The following is an 18,502-nucleotide window of genomic DNA, read 5'->3' as shown; positions in this document are numbered from 1 at the left end:
AATTGTTCTATTGGATGATGACTGTTAGCTGAACCTATTTCGATAATCACTTCACAATATATGTAAATCAAACAATCACGCTGTACACCTTAAACATACACAATATGTCAACATTTCTCATAAAACTGGAAAAGATTCTCCCATACCTTTCTTGGTTTAATGAACTTCTGCGGCTGTTATTTGCTCATTTCTCATCATTATCCAAGAAAACTCACTCTGAGTGAATAGTCTGTGGAGTTAGGCTAATGATCACAAAGGTTGAAAATTTTTGGCTCTACAGGAAACCAAAAACTGAGTTTTCAGAGGCTCAAGAGTGAGTTATGGGCATAGCGCAGGCCCAACTTTAGAGCTACAGAAACATCTCCGTGTTATGTTCCAACTTAAATCTCTGTCCCTTTATACACTCGGACACCGCCGTGTTTTTAACATTGCAACACCCTCCCTTCCCATTTTTCCAATGCTCCCAGAAAAACGGAGACCCAAGAAACACATGGACCTAGTCACCCCCAAGTACTACAAGGGCGCAACAGTGCCTGGTTCCCAGCAACAGGCCACAGGTGGCGCCAGCACCCCCGCCCAGAGCCCCCGCGCCCCGTCGGGGCGTCTCTGGCCTCGGGGCAGTCCCTGACGGGAGGATCCGGCCCTGACCCTCCTCCCCACCAGCCGGACAGCTCCAACACGAGGTACCCAGGTCAGGGCCCCAGCCCGCCCGCGCGGCCGCCACGCCCCCTCCCCACGGTCGCCCGCGCCGCCCGCCCCTCGGCCAGGAGATGGCCTCACCTCACGCGGGGCGCAGCGGGGAAGGCGCCCGCGTCTCCGCCCGCCGCCCGGGCCCACGGCCACTCGGCTGCGGCTCGGCCCCGACCGCCAGGGGCGGCGCGCTTCCGGGGGGGGGTCTCTTTCTCAGAGGGAGCTCCCCCGGGGCCCAGGGCGGGGGACCAGGGGGACTGGGGCGGGGGAGGGGAAGGAGGGGGAAGAGGGGGTGCAAAGGGGGGAGCCAAGCCCAGAAAGGGAGAAAAGGGGGGAGGGGGAAACCAGAAGGGAAGAAAGGTCTAGAGTCCGCCCCCCGCGGCGGCCTGCGCGCTGCGCCAGCACGTCTAGCGTCATCGTCACGGCGCCCGGCGCGTGCCTGCTTCCGGTGTGCTCCCTCTGCCAGCCTGGCTCGCGCTCGCCTTCCCTGTGCACGCGCCCACGCCGGCGCGTTCCCTCGCTAGTTGTAGCTCGGTCCGCGCTACGCGAGTGTCAAACCTCCAATTCAGTCCGCCGTAAAGTCACCAAGCCTGTCAGACTCAGCCAAGATTTAAACAACACTAACAGGCGTAAGGTAATGGGAATTCCCCAAGCACTTTCAAACTAGCCTTTCTCTTAAGACGGCAACTCCTGCGCCCAAAGGAGCATATATGCAACAAATATTTGTAGCGTAAATGAATAAAGACCATGTGGTTGGGTGAACGTCCATTTCCAGATGTAAAAAAATGTAACTGAATAAAGCAAGTTTAAGTCCGTCCTATTAAAATCACTTCTGACCACCACACACTCTAAGATACTGGTCTTTTCCTTTCTGGACGGAATCAACTTAGTTAACCAATAATGTGTATTTGGATCATTTGCTTCTGACCCACCCCCTCAAAGACACTTAGTCTTACATTGGTAGAATTCGACCATTAAAGATTTACTATGTGACAAGAACTGCAGTAGGCAAATATATGTATAATAATAATTATAATGCAATGTAAGTGCTATAAAAAGGTGTTCAATGTGCTGTGGAAACACAAGAAGGAGCAATTCTTAGAGGCAACGGAGATTAAACTACAGAGAAGCTACAGCTAAAATTTCAGCTAACCTTAAGAATGTAGATAGACGTCCAGAGAGGCAAAGTAGAGATTCCAGCAAAGTCATAGAGGTATGAAATTCTTCTTTCCTTCAAGGGTCAGCAAGTTCCAGGTTTTCCAGTTGGAGGAAAGGGCAATGGTAACCAAAAGGAAAGAATGAAAGGGTATCTCGCCGCGACCCTTCTTACCCAGAACATGGAGGATAAATTACTATATTCTTACAAAGAATAGCTAATATTTTTATTGTGTGTGTATGTATAATATAGAATATGTACATCTATTATTTCAACTCAATCCTCAAAACAATAGGTACTATTGTTGTACCCATTTTATAGATAAGGAAACCTGAGGCGACTTTTTTTTTTGCATATAGTTGATACACAATACTACATTGGTTTCAGGTGTACAAAATGCTCACCATAAGTGTAGCTACCATCCATCACCATACAGAGCTATTATAATATTATTGACTGTCCTACTTTGTTGTATTTTTCATCCCCCTGACTTATTTATTTCATAATTGAAAGTTTGTATCTCTTTATCCCCTTCACCATTTTTGCCCGTCCCCTGTATTACCATCCCCTATAGAAACCACCAGTTTTGGTTGTTCTATGTATTTATGAGTCTATTTCTGTCTTCTTCATTTTGGTTTTGTTTTTTTTTTCTTTACATTCCACATTTAAGTGAAATAACATGGAACTTGTCTTCCTCTTATTTCACTTGGCATAATACCTCTAGGTCCATCCATATTGTCACAAATGGCAAGATTTCATTCTTTTTCTGTGGCTAAATAATACTCCATTGTGTCATGTACTGCATCTTTATCCATCCATCTATTCATGGACACTTAGTATGCTTCCATATCTTGGCTATTGTAGATAATGCTGCAGTAAACATAGGGATTGATATATCTTTCCAAATTAATGATCTTGTTTCTTTTGGTAAAAACTCAGAAGTGGAATTATTGGTTTCTATGGTATTTCTATTTTTAATTTCTTGAGGAAACTCCATACTGTTTTCCATAGTTGCTGCACCAGTTTATAGTCCCACCACTTATTAAAGTGAAATAAGCCAAGCAGAAAAAGGCAAATACCATATGATTTCACCTATTTGTGGAATATAAAAACAAAACAAAACAAATGAACAAAGTAATAGTAGACTCAGAGACCCTGAGAAGTGACTGGTTTGTTACCATCAGGGAAAGGTTTGGGTGGGTGGGTAGGGAGGTTGAGGGGAATGAAAGGGCACAAAAATTCTCACTCACAATATAAATTGGCCATGGGGATGGAGAATATAGCCACTGGTTCTGTAATATTGTCCTATGTTGACAGATAGTAACTGCACTAGTGGGGGTGAGGATTTAGTAATATGGTAACTGTTGAACTACTGTGTTGTATACTTGAAACCAATATAAGACTGTATATCAATGATACTTCAATTTAAAGTTTATTGCCTATGTTTTCTTTTAGGAGTTTTATGGTTTCAGGTTTTACATTTAGGCCTTTAATCCATTTCAGGTTTATTTTTGTATTTGGTGTGACAGTAATCCAGTTTCATTCTTTTCCGTGAGACTGTCCAGTTTTCCCAAGACCATTTATTGAAGAGACTGTCTTTTCCCCATTGTATATTCTTGCCTTCTTTGTCATATGTTAATTGACCATACAGACATGAGTTTATTTCTGAGCTCCTACCCTGTTCCATTGATTTATGGGTCTGTTCTTGTGCCAGTACTATACTGTTTTGATTACTATAACTTTGTAGTATAGTTTGAAATCAGGGTACAAATACCTTCCCACCTTTGTTCTCCTTTCTCAAGATTGCATTTGTGATTCCATATAAATTTTAGTATTATTTGCTCTAGTTCAGTGAAAAAATGCTATTGCTATTTTAATAAGGATTGCATTGAATTTTTAGAGTGACCAAAGTGCCAGATTTTGAACTAAGTTTATCTTCAGAGCCTGCTCTTAATCACTACCCCGTTAGAAATGTAAGTGGAGAGGGCAGGATACAAAGGACCTGTCATGATGTATGTCATGTTACAGAGTGAAACAGTCAGTTGGATCTTTCTGAGACAATACTAACTAAAGAACAGTACAAAACAGAAACATGAGGGATCCACCCCTTAAAGAAGCCCTCCTCTGCTTCTCCCCCTTTTGCTTACTTTCTCATTCACCACTACTTGCCAGAGAGAAGAGGAGTAACTGAAGACATCCTAGGATTTGAGGGGGCCTGGGAACTACATACTGTAGTCAAGACATGAAACAAATGGCACTATAACTACCTCCCCCAAACTCAAAGTTATCATCCAAGAATGAAATTTGGGATATTAAAATGTTGGGATATTAAAATGTCAGTCCCTGTGGGCTGGAGTGAGGAGAGTGGGGAATGATTGCTAATGGGTGCAGGGTTTCTTTTGGGAGTGATGGAAATGTTCTTAAATTACATAGGAGTGATGGTCACACAACTCTATGAAAATACTAAATCACAAAATTGTGAGCTCTAAATAAAGGGTGAATTTTATGTTATGTGAATTGTATCTAGAAAAAACTTTTTTTAGATAAATTAATTTATACTAGAAACTAAATAATGAATCTACCTCTATCACAGCCCTTAAGAAAAATTAAAATTAAAAGCCATTGTAGGAGAGAGCTAAGAAAGTGACACACAAAAATCTAATCAAGGCATTTTGAGTATAGCTTCTGAGAAGCAGCCTGGATTCACTCAAATATATTTTAAACATCTATATCACAAATCAGACACTGTGTGTGATGCTAGGAAGATAATGATAAACAGCAAAGATGACTTGCTAAGTGACTGCACTACAAATGGTGACTGGGGGCATGGTGTCTAGAAAAGGAGAATTCAGAAGGGAAAAATATTGGCAGATTCCTTCAGTACATCTAGAATTGAAGTTACTCAGGCCCACAAACAAACCTATGTAACAGGAATAACACTAAACTTTTATTAAGCACTTACCATGTGCCAGCCATTGGAAGTGCTTTACAAAATTATTTAAATCTCAAAACTCTGAGGTAATCATTATAGACCTATAAATCCCATATTCAAAATTCATAGGGCCAGACATTTCAGAATTCAGAAAATTCAAGTTTTAGAAAAGTAAAACAGTACAAATACTTCATATTATATAACACCCCAAAGGCAGCAGCCCATAATCAAATAATTAGTATTTCTGGAGTAAAAATGTATAAAAAGTGTCAGTATGGTTTTTTTTAGCTTTTGCATTTGCCCATATATTTACATTTTTTGAGATCTTTGTATTTTCTTTTTTTTCAGTTTCAGCAATTGTGCTAATTATTGTTTTTATTTTATTTTTTAATTTTTTAATTTTTTACAATTTTTTAAGTTATTATTGATATACACTCTTATGAAGATTTCACATGAATAACAATGTAGTTACTTCCTTCACCCATATTATCAAGTCCTCCCCATACCCCATTGAAGTCACTGTCCATCAGTGTAGTAAGATGCCACAGAGTCACTACTTGTCTTCTCTGTGCTACACTGTCTTCCCTGTGATCTCCCCCACACCATGTGTACTAATTAATCATAATACCCCTCAATCCCCTTCTCCCTCTCTCCCCATCCCTCCCCTTTGGTAACTGCTAGTGCCTTCTTGGAGTCTGTGAGTCTGCTGCTCTTTTGCTTTGTTGTTATATTCCACAAATGAGGAAAATCATTTGGTACTTGTCTTTCTCCACCTGGCTTACCCTCTAGCTCCATCCATGTTGTTGCAAATGGTAGGATTTGTTTCTTTCTTATGGCTGAATGGTATTCCATTGTTTATATGTACCACATCTTCTTAATCCATTAATCTACTGATAGACACTTAAGTTGCTTCCATATCTTGGCTATTGTAAATAGTGCTGCAGTAAACATAGGGGTGCATATGTCTTTTTAAATCTGAGAACTTGTATTCTTAGGGTAAATTCCTAGGAGTGGAATTCCTGGGTCAAATGGTATTTCTATTTTTAGTTTTTTGAGGAACCCCCATATTGCTTTCCACAATGGTTGACTAGTTTACATTCCCACCAGCAGTGTAAGAGGGTCCCCTTTCTCTGCATCCTTGCCAGCATTTGTTCTTAGTCTTTTCCATGCTGGCCATACTAACTGGTATGAGGTGATATTTCACTGTGGTTTTAATTTGCATTTCCCTCAGTATGATTTTTTAAAAGACCATAAATAACCTCACTACTTTTCCAATCAGGTTTAGCCACCATATGAGTTACAAAAAATTGTATGGATTACAGGGATTTTTTAACTTGGGAATCATGGATAATCATTTTTCCTATTTCTCCAGTGAAGAAACTGAAGCAGGAGAGGTCAAGTACTTGCCCAGAATCACACAGCTAATAAAAGGAAGAGAAAAATTTAACCAAGGCCATCTACCTAAAAACCTGAGCTCCTAACTCCACTAGCCATTCCTGCCATTAAATCCCCACTGTGGAAACAGAACTTTCCCTGAAAATCTACCACTTTGGACCTTTGGGGAAAAAGCCAGGAATTCTGTGAAATCTCAAAACTTCCTTTCCTAAACAGAAGAAACCTCAAAGGTGAGCAAATCCAGCTCTCAAGTCCCTTCTCCACCTTCAGACTCCCTCTGAGGAAACGGAAGACCTGGCGCCTCCTCTCCCTTAACCATTAGACAGGCTGATTTTCAGCCCAGCTTGGCGAAACCCAACCCAGGGCCAACGAAGGAGTCTGGATTGTGAGCCTCAAGGAGGGAGGGTGCAGGGCAGGGACTTTGAGAAATACCAGGCAACAGACAATGCAACTCTCAATTGCCTACATGACATTGACCTAGAGTGTCCTGCCAATGACCCTCTCTTCTTTGAGAGTCACCCTCTAACACTCTATTTTAGGACCTCTGCTCTCTCCCTTTCCCCCCAGACCTTCCAACAGGGCTGTTGTTCTGAAAAGGAATTTCATCTCTACCCTTTGTCCCCAGGCCTGGCAGCTCACATGGATAATGCACTACCTCCTAACATTGGCCCCTGGACATTTCTTTCCCAAAACAAACCAACCTCCCTCACATCCCCCACTCTGTACTTTCACTGATTTTGCATTGGCAACTTCTGCCAAGTTCTGCCTGTAACTGGCTTCAACTCTCAAATCCAATGTTTGGCTGCTTTATCCCCTGCTGCAAGGAGTCATGCCATCTGTACACACTCTCCTTCTAGGGCCCCTGGTGGCCAGGACAGAGCCCAAATCACAGGTGTTGGGACCCTGAGCTCTGGGTTCGAGGCTCTGTCTCGATTCTGTTGATCCAGGAGGACCTCCCCCAGCAATGATCCGCTCATTGTTCCTGGCCTTCCTACTCCAGCTCCCAGCCACAGTGGCCATTTCCAGAGCTGACAGTCAGTGTCTGGCATGTGGGGGCCCTGCCTTGGACCTGGAGAGCCAACGGGAGCTGCTTCTTGATCTGGCCAAGAAAAGCATCTTGGACAAGCTGCGTCTCAGCCAGCGCCCAACACTGAGCCGGCCAGTGTCCAGAGCTGCTCTGAGGAACGCCCTGCAGTGCCTTCATGGGCCCCCCCAGGGGGCACTTCTGGAAACTGACAGGAGACAGGAATATGAGATCATCAGCTTTGCTGAGACCGGTGAGTTCATGGTCTGTAGGTCCCTCCAAACCTGTCCTGTCAAGGAAAGGGAGAGTATCCGTCCCAACCTGACCCTGACTTCCTCCCCCACCGTCCCAACCCTTGCCTCCCACAGCCTGTCATCTCCTAATCTCAGGCTCCCTCCTGTAGCTTTAGTCTGGCCAGTGAGCAGCTGGAGCATGGTTTAATTTTGCTTCTTTTGGGACTGTCTGCCCCTTGCACTCTGGCTCTTCTTTGCAGGCCACGTAAACTTCCACAAGCTATAGTGGACACATTCTCAGTGGCGCTGGGAACTGGGGAGTCTGTCCTTTCTCTGGCCCCAGGATCCAGCCTCTCTGTCCCTCTCTCCCCCAGAGGCCTCATTTTGGGAAAAGGCAGAAAAGGGAAACACTGGCACTACAATACCTCTCCATCCTACCCCTGCCCTCTTGCCTTGCTACCTTGGGTCCCCACATCAGAACAGTATCAAAATGGGACTCAGAAAGGTGGATAAAGGATAGAGAAGAGAAAGTTACTGCCATGCAGGGGAGAGGAGCTGGAGAATTTAGCGGGCAGCTGGAAAGACCAAGAATCCGGAGACAGGACTCCAGAACGAGCACAGGATGATCCCGCTGGCCTCTGAGCTTCACTCAAGATCTTCCTTAGGTTTTCCCATTCCTGGCCTTTCCAAATTCCTGGCCCACTACCCCCGGCCAGCACCTACTCCCGTTTCCCTTCAAGACTCAGCACTCCCATCCTCAAAAACCCACCCTGACCTGAGAGTGAGGGGCTCCCTTTCTGGCAGCCCCCACACCCTCACCCTGAACTTGATCTCCCCCTGTGGAATTGCAGGTTTTCTCTGAAGTCTGTGCTCCCAAGAAGGCCAACCCCTTGAGGTCAGGAACTGTCCTTTATTCCTCATACTAGTGTAGTAACTAACCCTAGTACAATGTTGACTGTGGCCTAAGCCTATAATATACACTAACTCCTTGAAATTCTCACAACCCCGTGAAGCAAAGCACTTTTATCCCCATTTTAAAGGTGATGAAACTAAGACACAAAGAGGTTGAGTAACTTGCTCAAGGTCACATGATGGGTAAGTGGTGGAGCCAGACAGTCCAGCTCTGGAATCCATGGCCTTGACCGCTGTACCACTCTGTCTCTTGAGAACATAGGAGAGATGCTCAATAAACACAGGTTGCACTAAATAAGCAAACCACGCTATAGGTCAGCTCAACCACAGTCCAGAGTCCCCAGTAACAGATGAGACCCTATTCTAGTTCAAAGGGAGGTTTCTTCTCATGATTAAGAACACAAACTCTGGAGCCAGATAACCTGGGCTTAAATCTATGCTCAGCCACTTATTACTGTGTGACCATGGTGGCTAATAGTTTTCTCATATGTAAAATGGGAATTTCACAGAACTAAATGAGCTAATACAGGTGATGTGTTAAAAGGCTATGGTGGGAGAAGCAGGAAATAGAAGATTCAGCTCCTGTCCGTGATGGTTTTGGTTGCTGCTGCTGAAATAATTGGATTAGAATATAAAGCAGAATGAAATAAATGCTAGATGAAGTCACAAGAGTTTTCTGGGCCAGACAAGAATTATCTGGAACCTGAAGGCAGGGCCTTCAGAAGACTAGAAATGAGCTAGCATTGTAGAGCAAGTTTGACTTCAATGGGTAGTGAATAGCAAATGGCATCCTAAAGAGAGGGGAAAACATGGTAACACTCTGAAGGAGCAGACTGCTTTTGGAGTTGAAAGGTAGTTTGGAGGAGATGAGTGCAAGGTGGATAGATGGCCATGAACCATGAGTCCCTTGAACGCTGAAATCCTGGCTGTTTTGTTGGTTTTTTCCCCACATTTGTGTCCCTAACACTTATCCCAATTCCTGGCACATCCTGAAAATAATAATGGTTACTAGACATTTAGTGTACCCTGCCTCATCTCATTTAATCCTCACAACTACCCCATAAAGTAGACTTTAATTATTCCCATCTTATGAATGCAGAAACTAAGACTCAAAGATCATTTATATGGCCAAGGTCACACAGCTAGCAAGGGGCAGAATTCAAACACGTTCTCTCTGACCTTCAAAGTCTATATACTTTCCACATATTTACTAATCAATGAATGAATACAACATTCAGGCCAGAGGGTGTCTGATCTGAGATGACTTGTTGGGAGGTGAGAATGACTGATACCTGGATTCCACCTTTTATATTTAAATATTTTAGCTTGAAGTTTCATTCCAATTTAAGCTATCATCTACACCACAATGTGAAAGAAAGATCTGAGAATTATTCCTGGAGATACAAAGAGAGTGAGCTTGGGACTCTGGGGAAACTGGGGTAGGGGCCTTCAGTAATGTCTTATATCTGGCTCATAAGACTGATTATAAACAGCCCCCAACTTCACATCCAGTGACACCACATTGATAGTTTGAAATCAGCCATGATAGGAGAATTTATAGTGTAGAAATTGGTAAACACTACCAATCAGGGTTTTCTTTTCTCCAGAATCCAGTTGTTAAACATTTATCAGCACACTACTCCCTGTGTCCTAAAAATTTGGTTATCTTCCTCCCACACCCGTGACATACAAAGCTGAAAAACAGACAGAATAACCAAAATTGATACTCTTGTTCAAAATGGTACTGGGAGAGTGGGAGACACACAGCAGTCACTGATCCATGAAAATTCTGATATCTAGGCACGTGTCTCAGGCTACCCCAAATCCAGAATTCCCTTGGTTAAGGCCTGGTTCTACTGCCTGGTAGGATTTTCCTCTCATCTTAAGGAGAACCCACCACTGCCCTCCTTGGCTTCTAGATCCACTCTCTCAGCCCTTGGCTTCACCCTCTGAGATGTCTTTCCTTTTCAGTAGGAAATGACCTGTGTTTGTGGCTAAGTAGTGTTCTTAGCCTGCTTCTTGCCCAAAGAAGTTGGGGACCTGGAGACCTCTTTTTATTATGAATTGTCTCTGTACCTTTTAGTCCAAACTAGTGATGCTTTCACTATTGAAATTCTCTTTAAAATTCTGTGGGCCTCCTAAATAATAAATTGTCTACTCAGTTGGACAAAAGGCACTCCACTCTATCAAGACAGACCCCTTCTTTTTTTTTTTTTCAGATTTTCATCCTTTTATTGTGGTAAACTATACATAGTATGAAAATTTCCATTTCAACCATTCTTCAGTGTATGGTTCCATGACACCCACACCCAGTGTTCTCATTGCTGGGCAGTCATCACCAATGTCTCCAGATCTTTTTTTTTTTAATTTTTTATTGAAGTATTATTGATACATACTCTTATGAAGGTTTCACATGAAAAAACAATGTTGTTACTACATTGACCCATATTATCAAGTCCCCACCCATGCCCCAATGCAGTCACTGTCCATCACCACAGATCCACTATTTGCCTTCTCTGTGCTACACTATTTTCCCCATGATCCCCCACACCATGTGTACTAAACATAATACCCCTCAGTCCCCTTCTCCCTCCCTCCCCACTCACCCTCCCCTACCCCTCCCCTTTGGTAACCACTAATTCCTTCTTGGAGTGTCTGAGTCTGCTGCTATTTTGTTCCTTCAGTTTTGCTTCATTGTTATACTCCACAAATGAGGGAAATAATTTGGCACTTGTCTTTCTCCACCTGGCTTATTTCACGGAGCATAATGTCTTCCAGTTCCATCCATGTTGTTGCAAATGCTAGGATTTGTTTCTTTCTTATGGCTGAATAGTATTCCATTGTGTACATGTACCACAGCTTCTTTATCCATTCTTCTACTGATGGACACTTAGGTTGCTTCCATATCCTGGCTATTGTAAAAAGTGCTGCGATAAACGTAGGGGTGCATATGTCTTTTTGAATCTGAGTTGTATTCTTTGGGTGAATTCCAAGGAGTGGGATTCCCAGGTCAAATTGTATTTCTATTTTTAGTTTTTTGAGGAACCTCCATATTGCTTTCCACAATGGTTGAACTAACTTACATTCCCACCAGCAGTGTAGGAGCGTTCCCCTTTCCAAGACAGACCCCTTTTTAAGTTACAAGTCAGGGTGTTGTAGGATGACAGTCTTAAGATTTTTAGAAGCCCTTTTGTCTACTTGAGAGAGTCTATGGAGCATCATCTTAAATTTTAGATTTTCACAAAGATGTTTAATCTTAACAAAGGGTCCTACAGCTGACTCTTTATTTGTTTTGATCTTCATTCTGAGGCCATGTTTTACTGTCAATGCCCTGGATTTGATTTTTGCTTTAAGACTATTACTTACTTTGAGAACCTTTTGTCAGAGAGGCTAGAATGAAAAAAAATATTTTATTGTTCAATCTATGAAGTCCTGTTGGAAATATTTTTTCTAAATTTTGCTTGGAAATTGAACAGTTCCTTTTTTTAGTTCATCTCACATCAGTTAAAATAAGCCAATTGGCACTTTCAGCATTCTGCCTGGAAATATCTTTAGCTAAATTCACAACTTTGTTAGATACCAATTCTAGCTTCCAAGTTACCACAGATGATAGCCAATACATAGGTTCCCCTTTCTCCAGCTTCCAAAAGCAATTTCTTCACTGATCTTCCTGCCTTCACTAATAGTCTCCTCACCATCCTTCCAACCTCTGCCTGCCACCCAGTCCCAAAGCCAGTGTGTCATACTGTAGGTCTTTGTTATGGAGCAGACCATTTCTGTCACTTATTTCTGTCTTAGTTAATCCAGTAATATAACTTATCAGCCCAAATGCAGAGGCTTAAAGAAGTCAGTATTTCTCATGATTTGTGGTTTGACTGGGCTATGGGAGAGTCCTGCTCCATGCAGCATAGCTGAGGTCATTCGTGCGGCTGCATTCGGTCAGAGGCTCGGATGTGGCTAGACCGTCTCCCAGGGTCTCTGATCCTCTAAAGCCTCTCTCTATGTGGCTTCTCATCATTCAGCAATCTAGCCAAGTTTCTTTAAAGCATGATGGCTGGCTCCCAAGAGAACAAGGCTTCAGTGTGTGTAGGTACTTTTCAAGCTTCTGCTTGCACCACTCTTGCCTCTGTCTCATCAGCCCAATCAGGTCATATGGCCAAGCCTAAAATTAATATGGGCAGGAACTGCCCAAAGCCATGAATATTGGGAGGTGCTGCTCAATGGGGGCTAACCATGTAGTGATCTACCACAACCCCTGCTGGTCATGTATCTGCCTGCCATAACTGGGGTGACTTAAGGGGCTCTAATCGTAGGGTATTTGGTGACCTAGCAAGAAAAATATTAGTTGGGCCAATCAGACAACTCTTCTAGGATTTTGGCATTGGGACACTGGAAACAGATCAGCTCTCTTAGCTAAGAATTGCTGACTAAGTGATTTCATACACTCAGGAGCTGGGACCACCATTTTGGGACCTGAGGAAGCTGACGAGGAGGCAGAAGAAGTAGATGCACAGAAAGAATGGAGTCCACTTACATAGACCAAGATAAGAGAAATCCTGTCAGCTGCAAGGGCTGTCAAGGGCAGCCTTATTCTTGACTTTCCAATTTGGACAAAGCCTAGTGGAACTTTATTTTCTGCCCTTTTATGCCCAGAATAAGAAATAAGGGTAGCTAAGGCCAAATCATAATGGACATTTAAATGCTTCCTAAAAGAGTTTGGACTTCATTCATGAATGAGGTTTTGAATGAATTTTGTGATCTAGCCAAGGTTTTGGAAAATAATTCTGGTGTCGGTGTCAAATGAGAGTTAAAGAATGAAAGGCCATTCATTCAGCAAAGGGTTATTGAGTGTCTACTATGTACTAGTTTCTAGGGCTACAACAGTGAGCTATATAACCACAGCTCCACAGAGTTTACATCTCCAGCTCTTGGGGGCAGAAGACAGGAGGTGGGAAAAAGTACATAGTAAATAAATGAACAAAAAACCCAGATGACTACAGAGAGCAATAGTGGCTCTAAAGACAGTTAAGCAGGACAATGTATTGACAGATGGAGGTAAAGTTGAAGGCTGCTTTAGATAGGTTAGTCAGGAAAGCCACTCTGAGAGGAGACATTTAAGCTGAATGCCAAAAAAGTAGCCAGTCATTCAGACATCTTGGAAAGATACGCTAGGCAGCAAGAATAGCAAGTGCAAAGGCCAGAGGTGAGTCCATGGAACAGATTGAACAGAAGAAAGGCCAGTAAAGGTAGAATACAGTCATTAAATGACAGAATTCCTCATCATATATGTTTTCTATGTTAAGGGGCTTAGATTTTATTCAAATAGCAATGGGAAGCCCTCAAAGGATTTTTAAACTGAGGATTAAGCTGATCAGATGTATATAATAAAATCATCACTCTGACTGATATGTGGGGAATGGTGTGGGGGATGAGAGAGGACCACTGGGGAAGCTATTGCCATAATTCAAGAAAAGGGTAGTCATTGATTGAACTAACATATAATAAAGGAGGTGGAGATAACTGAAATTATGTTATGAATTGGAGGTATTGTTGACAGATCCTGCAGTTAATTTCCAAGTAGGGGAAGAGGGCAAACAAGGTTTTGACTTAAGCAATGAATTTATAGGGAAAGGGAAGATTTGAGAAAGAACAGGTTTGGGTTGGAGGGATAAATCTAGAGTTCATCTTGGAACATTAAAAAGTTTGAGATATCATTGGATATCCATGTGGAATATCACATCAGAAGCTGGATGTATCAATGCCTGAGGCTCAGGGAGAGGGAGAGGGCAGGACCAGGGATATATATTTGGGAGTCATCAGCATATAGATGGAATTGAAAGCCATGGGAAATCACGAGATCATGCTGAGAGAAAGTATAGATAGAAAAGAGAAGGGAGCTCAAGACCGCCAACACTTAGAAGTCAAGGAAATTAAGAGGGGCTGTCAGCAAAGACCAAGATAGAGAAATGGAATGGCCAGAGTCACAAAAGCCATGAGAAGGAAATATTTCCAGAAGGAGGGAGTGATTACACATGTTAAACACTGCTTAAAGATCAAGTAAGAGGAACATAAACAGATAAAACCATTGGACTGGCAATGTGGAAGGCTGGTGATCCTGACAAGAGCAAATGCAGGGGAATAGAAGCCCAGTTAACGTTTCAATAGGGCAGGTGGGGAATAAAGAAAGGAAATTGGGCAATAGCAAAAGGGACAGGAAGAAAAGCACAGATGTCAGAAACAGTGTGATGAGGGACTGGATGTGGGGAGTGAAGCGGGGATCATAGGCTTTCCAGAGGTGATAAAGGTAGCAGTGCCACCAAACCTAGGAACAGGAAAAGTAGAAAGGAAGGAAAATAATGATTTCCATTTGGAACAAATTGATTTCAGTGGGCAACAGGACATTCATGTGGTACAATTAAGCAGTTAGAAGCTCAGACTTGAAGCTTGATGATTCCCAAATCCAGATGCCTAGTCCAAAAGTACAAATGGCCAGGACTGGACATCCAGATCTGGACTCACCAGCATAAAAATTGTGCTGGCTGACCATGAAGGTAGGTAAGGGCCCCCTTCAGTGTAGAGTAAGGAAATGAAAGTCAAAGACAAACCTTGGAGAACTCTTGCATTAAAGGGATAGTCAGAGAAAGAAAAGCCAGCAAAGAAAACCAAGAAAGTCATAAAAGATTGTGTCATGGAAGCCAAGAAAAAAAAAGGTTTTCAAGAAGGAAAAGGCAGTCAGTAATGCCAAGTGCTTCAGAGAATTCAAGTATGCAGAGACTAGAGAGGGACCTGGTAGAACTGACATTCCTAAGGCTACAATGATGGGCATCTTTTGTCCACAGGCCTCTACAACATCAACCAGACCCGTCTTGATTTCCACTTCTCCCCTGAGAGAACTGCTGGTGGCATGGAGATCCAGCAGGCCAGCCTCATGTTCTTCGTGCAGCTCTTTCCCAATACCACCTGGACTTTGAAGGTGAGGGTACTTGTGCTAGGCCCACAGGACACCAATCTCACCTTGATCACTCAGCAACTGCTGGAGGTAGATGCCAGTGGCTGGCACCAGCTCTTTCTGGGACCCGAAGCTCAGGATGCTTGCAGCAAGGGCCACCTGACCTTGGAGCTGGTACCTGAAGGCCAGGTAGCCCAGAAATCAGTCATCCTGGATGGGGATGCCCATAGACCTTTCGTGACAGCCCAGGTGAGAGTTGGGAGCAAGCACCAGGTCCATCGGCGAGGCATCGAATGCCAGGGTGGGTCCAGGATGTGCTGTCGACAAGAATTCTTTGTGGACTTCCGTGAGATTGGCTGGCATGACTGGATCATCCAGCCTGAGGGCTACACAATGAACTTCTGCACAGGGCAGTGCCTGCTGCCTGTGGCAGGCATGCCTGGTATTGCTGCCTCTTTTCACACTGCAGTGCTCAGTCTTCTCAAGGCCAATTCAGCTGCAGGCCCTGCTGGAGGGGGCTCATGTTGTGTGCCCACAGCCTGGCGCCCCCTGTCTCTGCTCTACTATGACAGAGACAGCAACATTGTCAAGACTGACATACCTGACATGGTGGTAGAGGCCTGTGGATGCAGTTAGTCCACATGTGGAATGAACAGCCTATAGTGGGGAGGACACGCCCTCACAGAGGTGCCCTACCTCTAGAGGAGGGAAAGACTCCATTACTGCTTCTGTCCAGGTGGGCTCCCTCCTCCTGAGCAACCAGTGCAAATTATCCCAACTTGGACTTGAAGAGGTCATCTAACTAGAGTCACTGTACCACCTCCATGACCACCAGGTCCTCTCCTAGAGCATAGACCATCCAACCCCACGTGTTTGACTGCCACCCTAGGGACACTGACCCACCTGCAACAACAAGCAGTGCCATCTGGTTCCCAGTGAAGACACCCATACCCCGTCTGTAATCCACCCTCTACTCCTCTGTGCCTCCCTGTCCTACCCTCTCATTAGTTCCCACCCCAGGATGAGCTGACCCAGAGCCTTCCCTGATTTTGTGGATCTCCAGAGAGCACCTCGCTGGAATTTACCAAAGATGAGATCACCATTCTCCAAAGAGAAGCTTAGGCCTCTCTGCCTTGAGCTTCTTAGCTGCCCCTGGGGATGCTGAGGCGCTCTTGACACCCTCATCCATTCTTTGAACTTCTTTGCCCTGCTGTACATATGCTCTTGGGGGCTGACTCACCTGAGCCCCTTTGACCTCTGGCTTCCTGCTGAGTTTGACTAAGGGGAGAGACACAAGCAGGTGATCAAAGAACAGGAGGATACAGAAGTCAGGGGATTTCTTATTCCTGTTCCCTCTGCTTAAGTGCCATGGTTCTGTGTGACTTCGGCTGTGGCCATGTCCCCACATCTCCTGTTAGGCTCCCTGCTTCCATGGCTCCAGCTCTACCAAGGTTCTGATATCCCTGCTTCTGTGCTGAGGGCTTGTAATGACTTTCCATTCTTGGTAGTCCCTGGGTGCTTCAGCATCCCTCCTTGCTTCCCTTAACCCTGCCCATACCTCTGTACATAAGTTCTTCATTTAGCCTTCTTCATGAGACAAACACAGACAGCTGAGTGGTCCTGTTTTCTGCCAGAGCCCTGGCTGCCACCACAAGGACATGGAGTCTGTCTGCCCTGCCCACTTTTCTCTTGTCACACAGGCTTCACAGAGATGAGCTACTTAGTGTCCATCCCACACTTCAGGACTTTCCCTTCCCCAGCTGCCTCCTCTTCTCTCTTGGGCCTCCTCCTGCCTCCCAGAACGATCTTTACTAGCTTCAGGGTTAACAGAGGCCTGGGGTTTACCTGCTCCTTTCCTCCCTCTGTACTCACTCCGAGAGGAGACAGGCTGGTGCTCAGTCAGCAAGCAGGGAGACAACCTGGCAACATGTGTGCTGGGAAGCATGGCTCAGAGATGGCTGCCTTCCCTCACCAGCCACCAGAGCCCTGTCCAGGGTTCCTGCCTGGAAGCTGGGACTAGCCAAGGGCCACTTAAGTGGGACAGAAAGAAGAAAAGGAAGCCCTGGGATTAGGAAAGAGAGGCATTTGCCCTGGGACTGAGTCCTCTCTGGACCTTTGCCCTCTTCCCCCACCATCTTCTCACTTTGGTTGGACAGCCCTGAACCATGGGGTCGATATTGTCTGCAGCCCAAGGCCGAGTTTGCGCAAAAGCTGTGTGTCCTTTGGGTAACGTGATGTCTGTGTTTGCTCAGTGTATAACCCTCTCCTAACAGGGTCTGAGGTCCCTGCATTAGGAGCCCTAGAGGAGAAAATTGGACAGGGGCCTCCTGGTAGACTGCCAATCTGAGCTGTGGGGCTTCCTGAGCAACCCATGGAAGTCAGCCCACCTTTGACTTGAGGAGATCTTCATCCAAGGAGAGAATCTAAGGAAGTCTTCTGTTGCCTGTCCCTCCTCCTCCTTCCCCCACATCTCTCCTCCCCACCCTCCACTCCTCTCCCAGATCTAACTTCCCTCCCTCCCTCCAATTGCAGCTTCAGTCCCCAGGGCCAAGACTAAGGTGAAGCAAAGCAAGGCACTTGCCTGGGGAGCAGAATTTTAAGGGAATGCCAAAAAATTCATCAATTGAGGTCCAAATGATATCTTAATGCAATATTTTAGAAACAAAATTAATGCCAAAAAATCTGTGATGAACACAACAGCAAATTTTTAAATAAACACAGGATCAGTATTATTCCCTTTTTTTGGCTCTGCCTTTTGTTAAGGGGGAAAGACAGAGTCTGTCTTTTTCCAAAGCTTTTCTTCTGGAACCCCCGGACCCCTAACTCTAGACTCTGCCAGGCTTTTCTCATTCAGGCAAGATGATCATTCTGTCTTCCTCTACTTCCTTACACTCCCCAAGCCTATCACCACCCCCCAGCCCCAACCAGGTTGGTGGTAGGACGGACTGTGAGGCAGATGGCTGGGGTATTTATAACCAAGAGTACTTCTTGAGAAAAGTGACTAAGATGCTAAGAGCATATTTATAGCTGGGTTCTGACGTAAGTGTCAGTGGGGAGGTAGGGCCAGGCCAGGCACAGCAGCAAGAGGGTAGGAAAAGCTGGGAATTGGGGGCATCTGACAGCAAGGGTAGAGAAGAAGTGGGGTCAGCGACTCCTGAAGCCACTTCTTGCTGCTTCCCCTGTCTTCTGGCACCAACAGGTAAGCCTTCTG

The 18,502-nt window shown here is 44.6% G+C and overlaps 2 protein-coding genes across 13 annotated transcripts in view; one reads left to right on the top strand and one right to left on the bottom strand.

The window, feature by feature from the left end:
• The window catches only part of R3HDM2 (R3H domain containing 2), a 192,433-nt gene extending 191,337 nt beyond the window's left edge, over positions 1–1,096 (bottom strand). For 8 of the 12 annotated variants that reach the window (XM_073213385.1, XM_073213389.1, XM_073213384.1 and 5 more), the window contains exon 1: positions 781–993. The gene's annotated coding sequence lies outside the window, so the exon portion shown is untranslated. Of the gene's footprint in view, positions 1–780 lie in introns of all 12 variants that reach the window. The other 4 variants (XM_073213397.1, XM_073213396.1, XM_073213395.1 and 1 more) reach the window with 4 other exon arrangements.
• INHBC (inhibin subunit beta C) lies at positions 148–18,490 on the top strand. The gene is made up of 3 exons (XM_017680807.3): positions 148–683; positions 6,151–7,450; positions 15,182–18,490. Exons 2-3 carry the CDS (start codon positions 7,138–7,140, stop codon positions 15,925–15,927), a joined length of 1,059 nt encoding a protein of 352 aa, XP_017536296.1. The 5' UTR covers positions 148–683; positions 6,151–7,137; the 3' UTR covers positions 15,928–18,490.
• Positions 18,491–18,502: the final 12 nt, after the last annotated feature.

Source organism: Manis javanica, chromosome 10 (genome assembly GCF_040802235.1).
Source record: "Manis javanica isolate MJ-LG chromosome 10, MJ_LKY, whole genome shotgun sequence".
Classification (NCBI taxonomy): domain Eukaryota; kingdom Metazoa; phylum Chordata; class Mammalia; order Pholidota; family Manidae; genus Manis; species Manis javanica.
Note: the sequence above shows the minus strand (reverse complement) of the source record. Positions and strands in the feature narration are given on the sequence as shown.

What these genes read in the sequence shown, in the direction of transcription:
- INHBC (XM_017680807.3), top strand. Translation starts at nt 7,138, where the DNA reads ATGATCCGCTCATTGTTCCTGGCCTTCCTACTCCAGCTCCCAGCCACA. An exon ending in CATCAGCTTTGCTGAGACCG is followed by an intron (nt 7,451 to 15,181) that starts GTGAGTTCATGG and finishes TTTTGTCCACAG; the next exon opens with GCCTCTACAACATCAACCAG.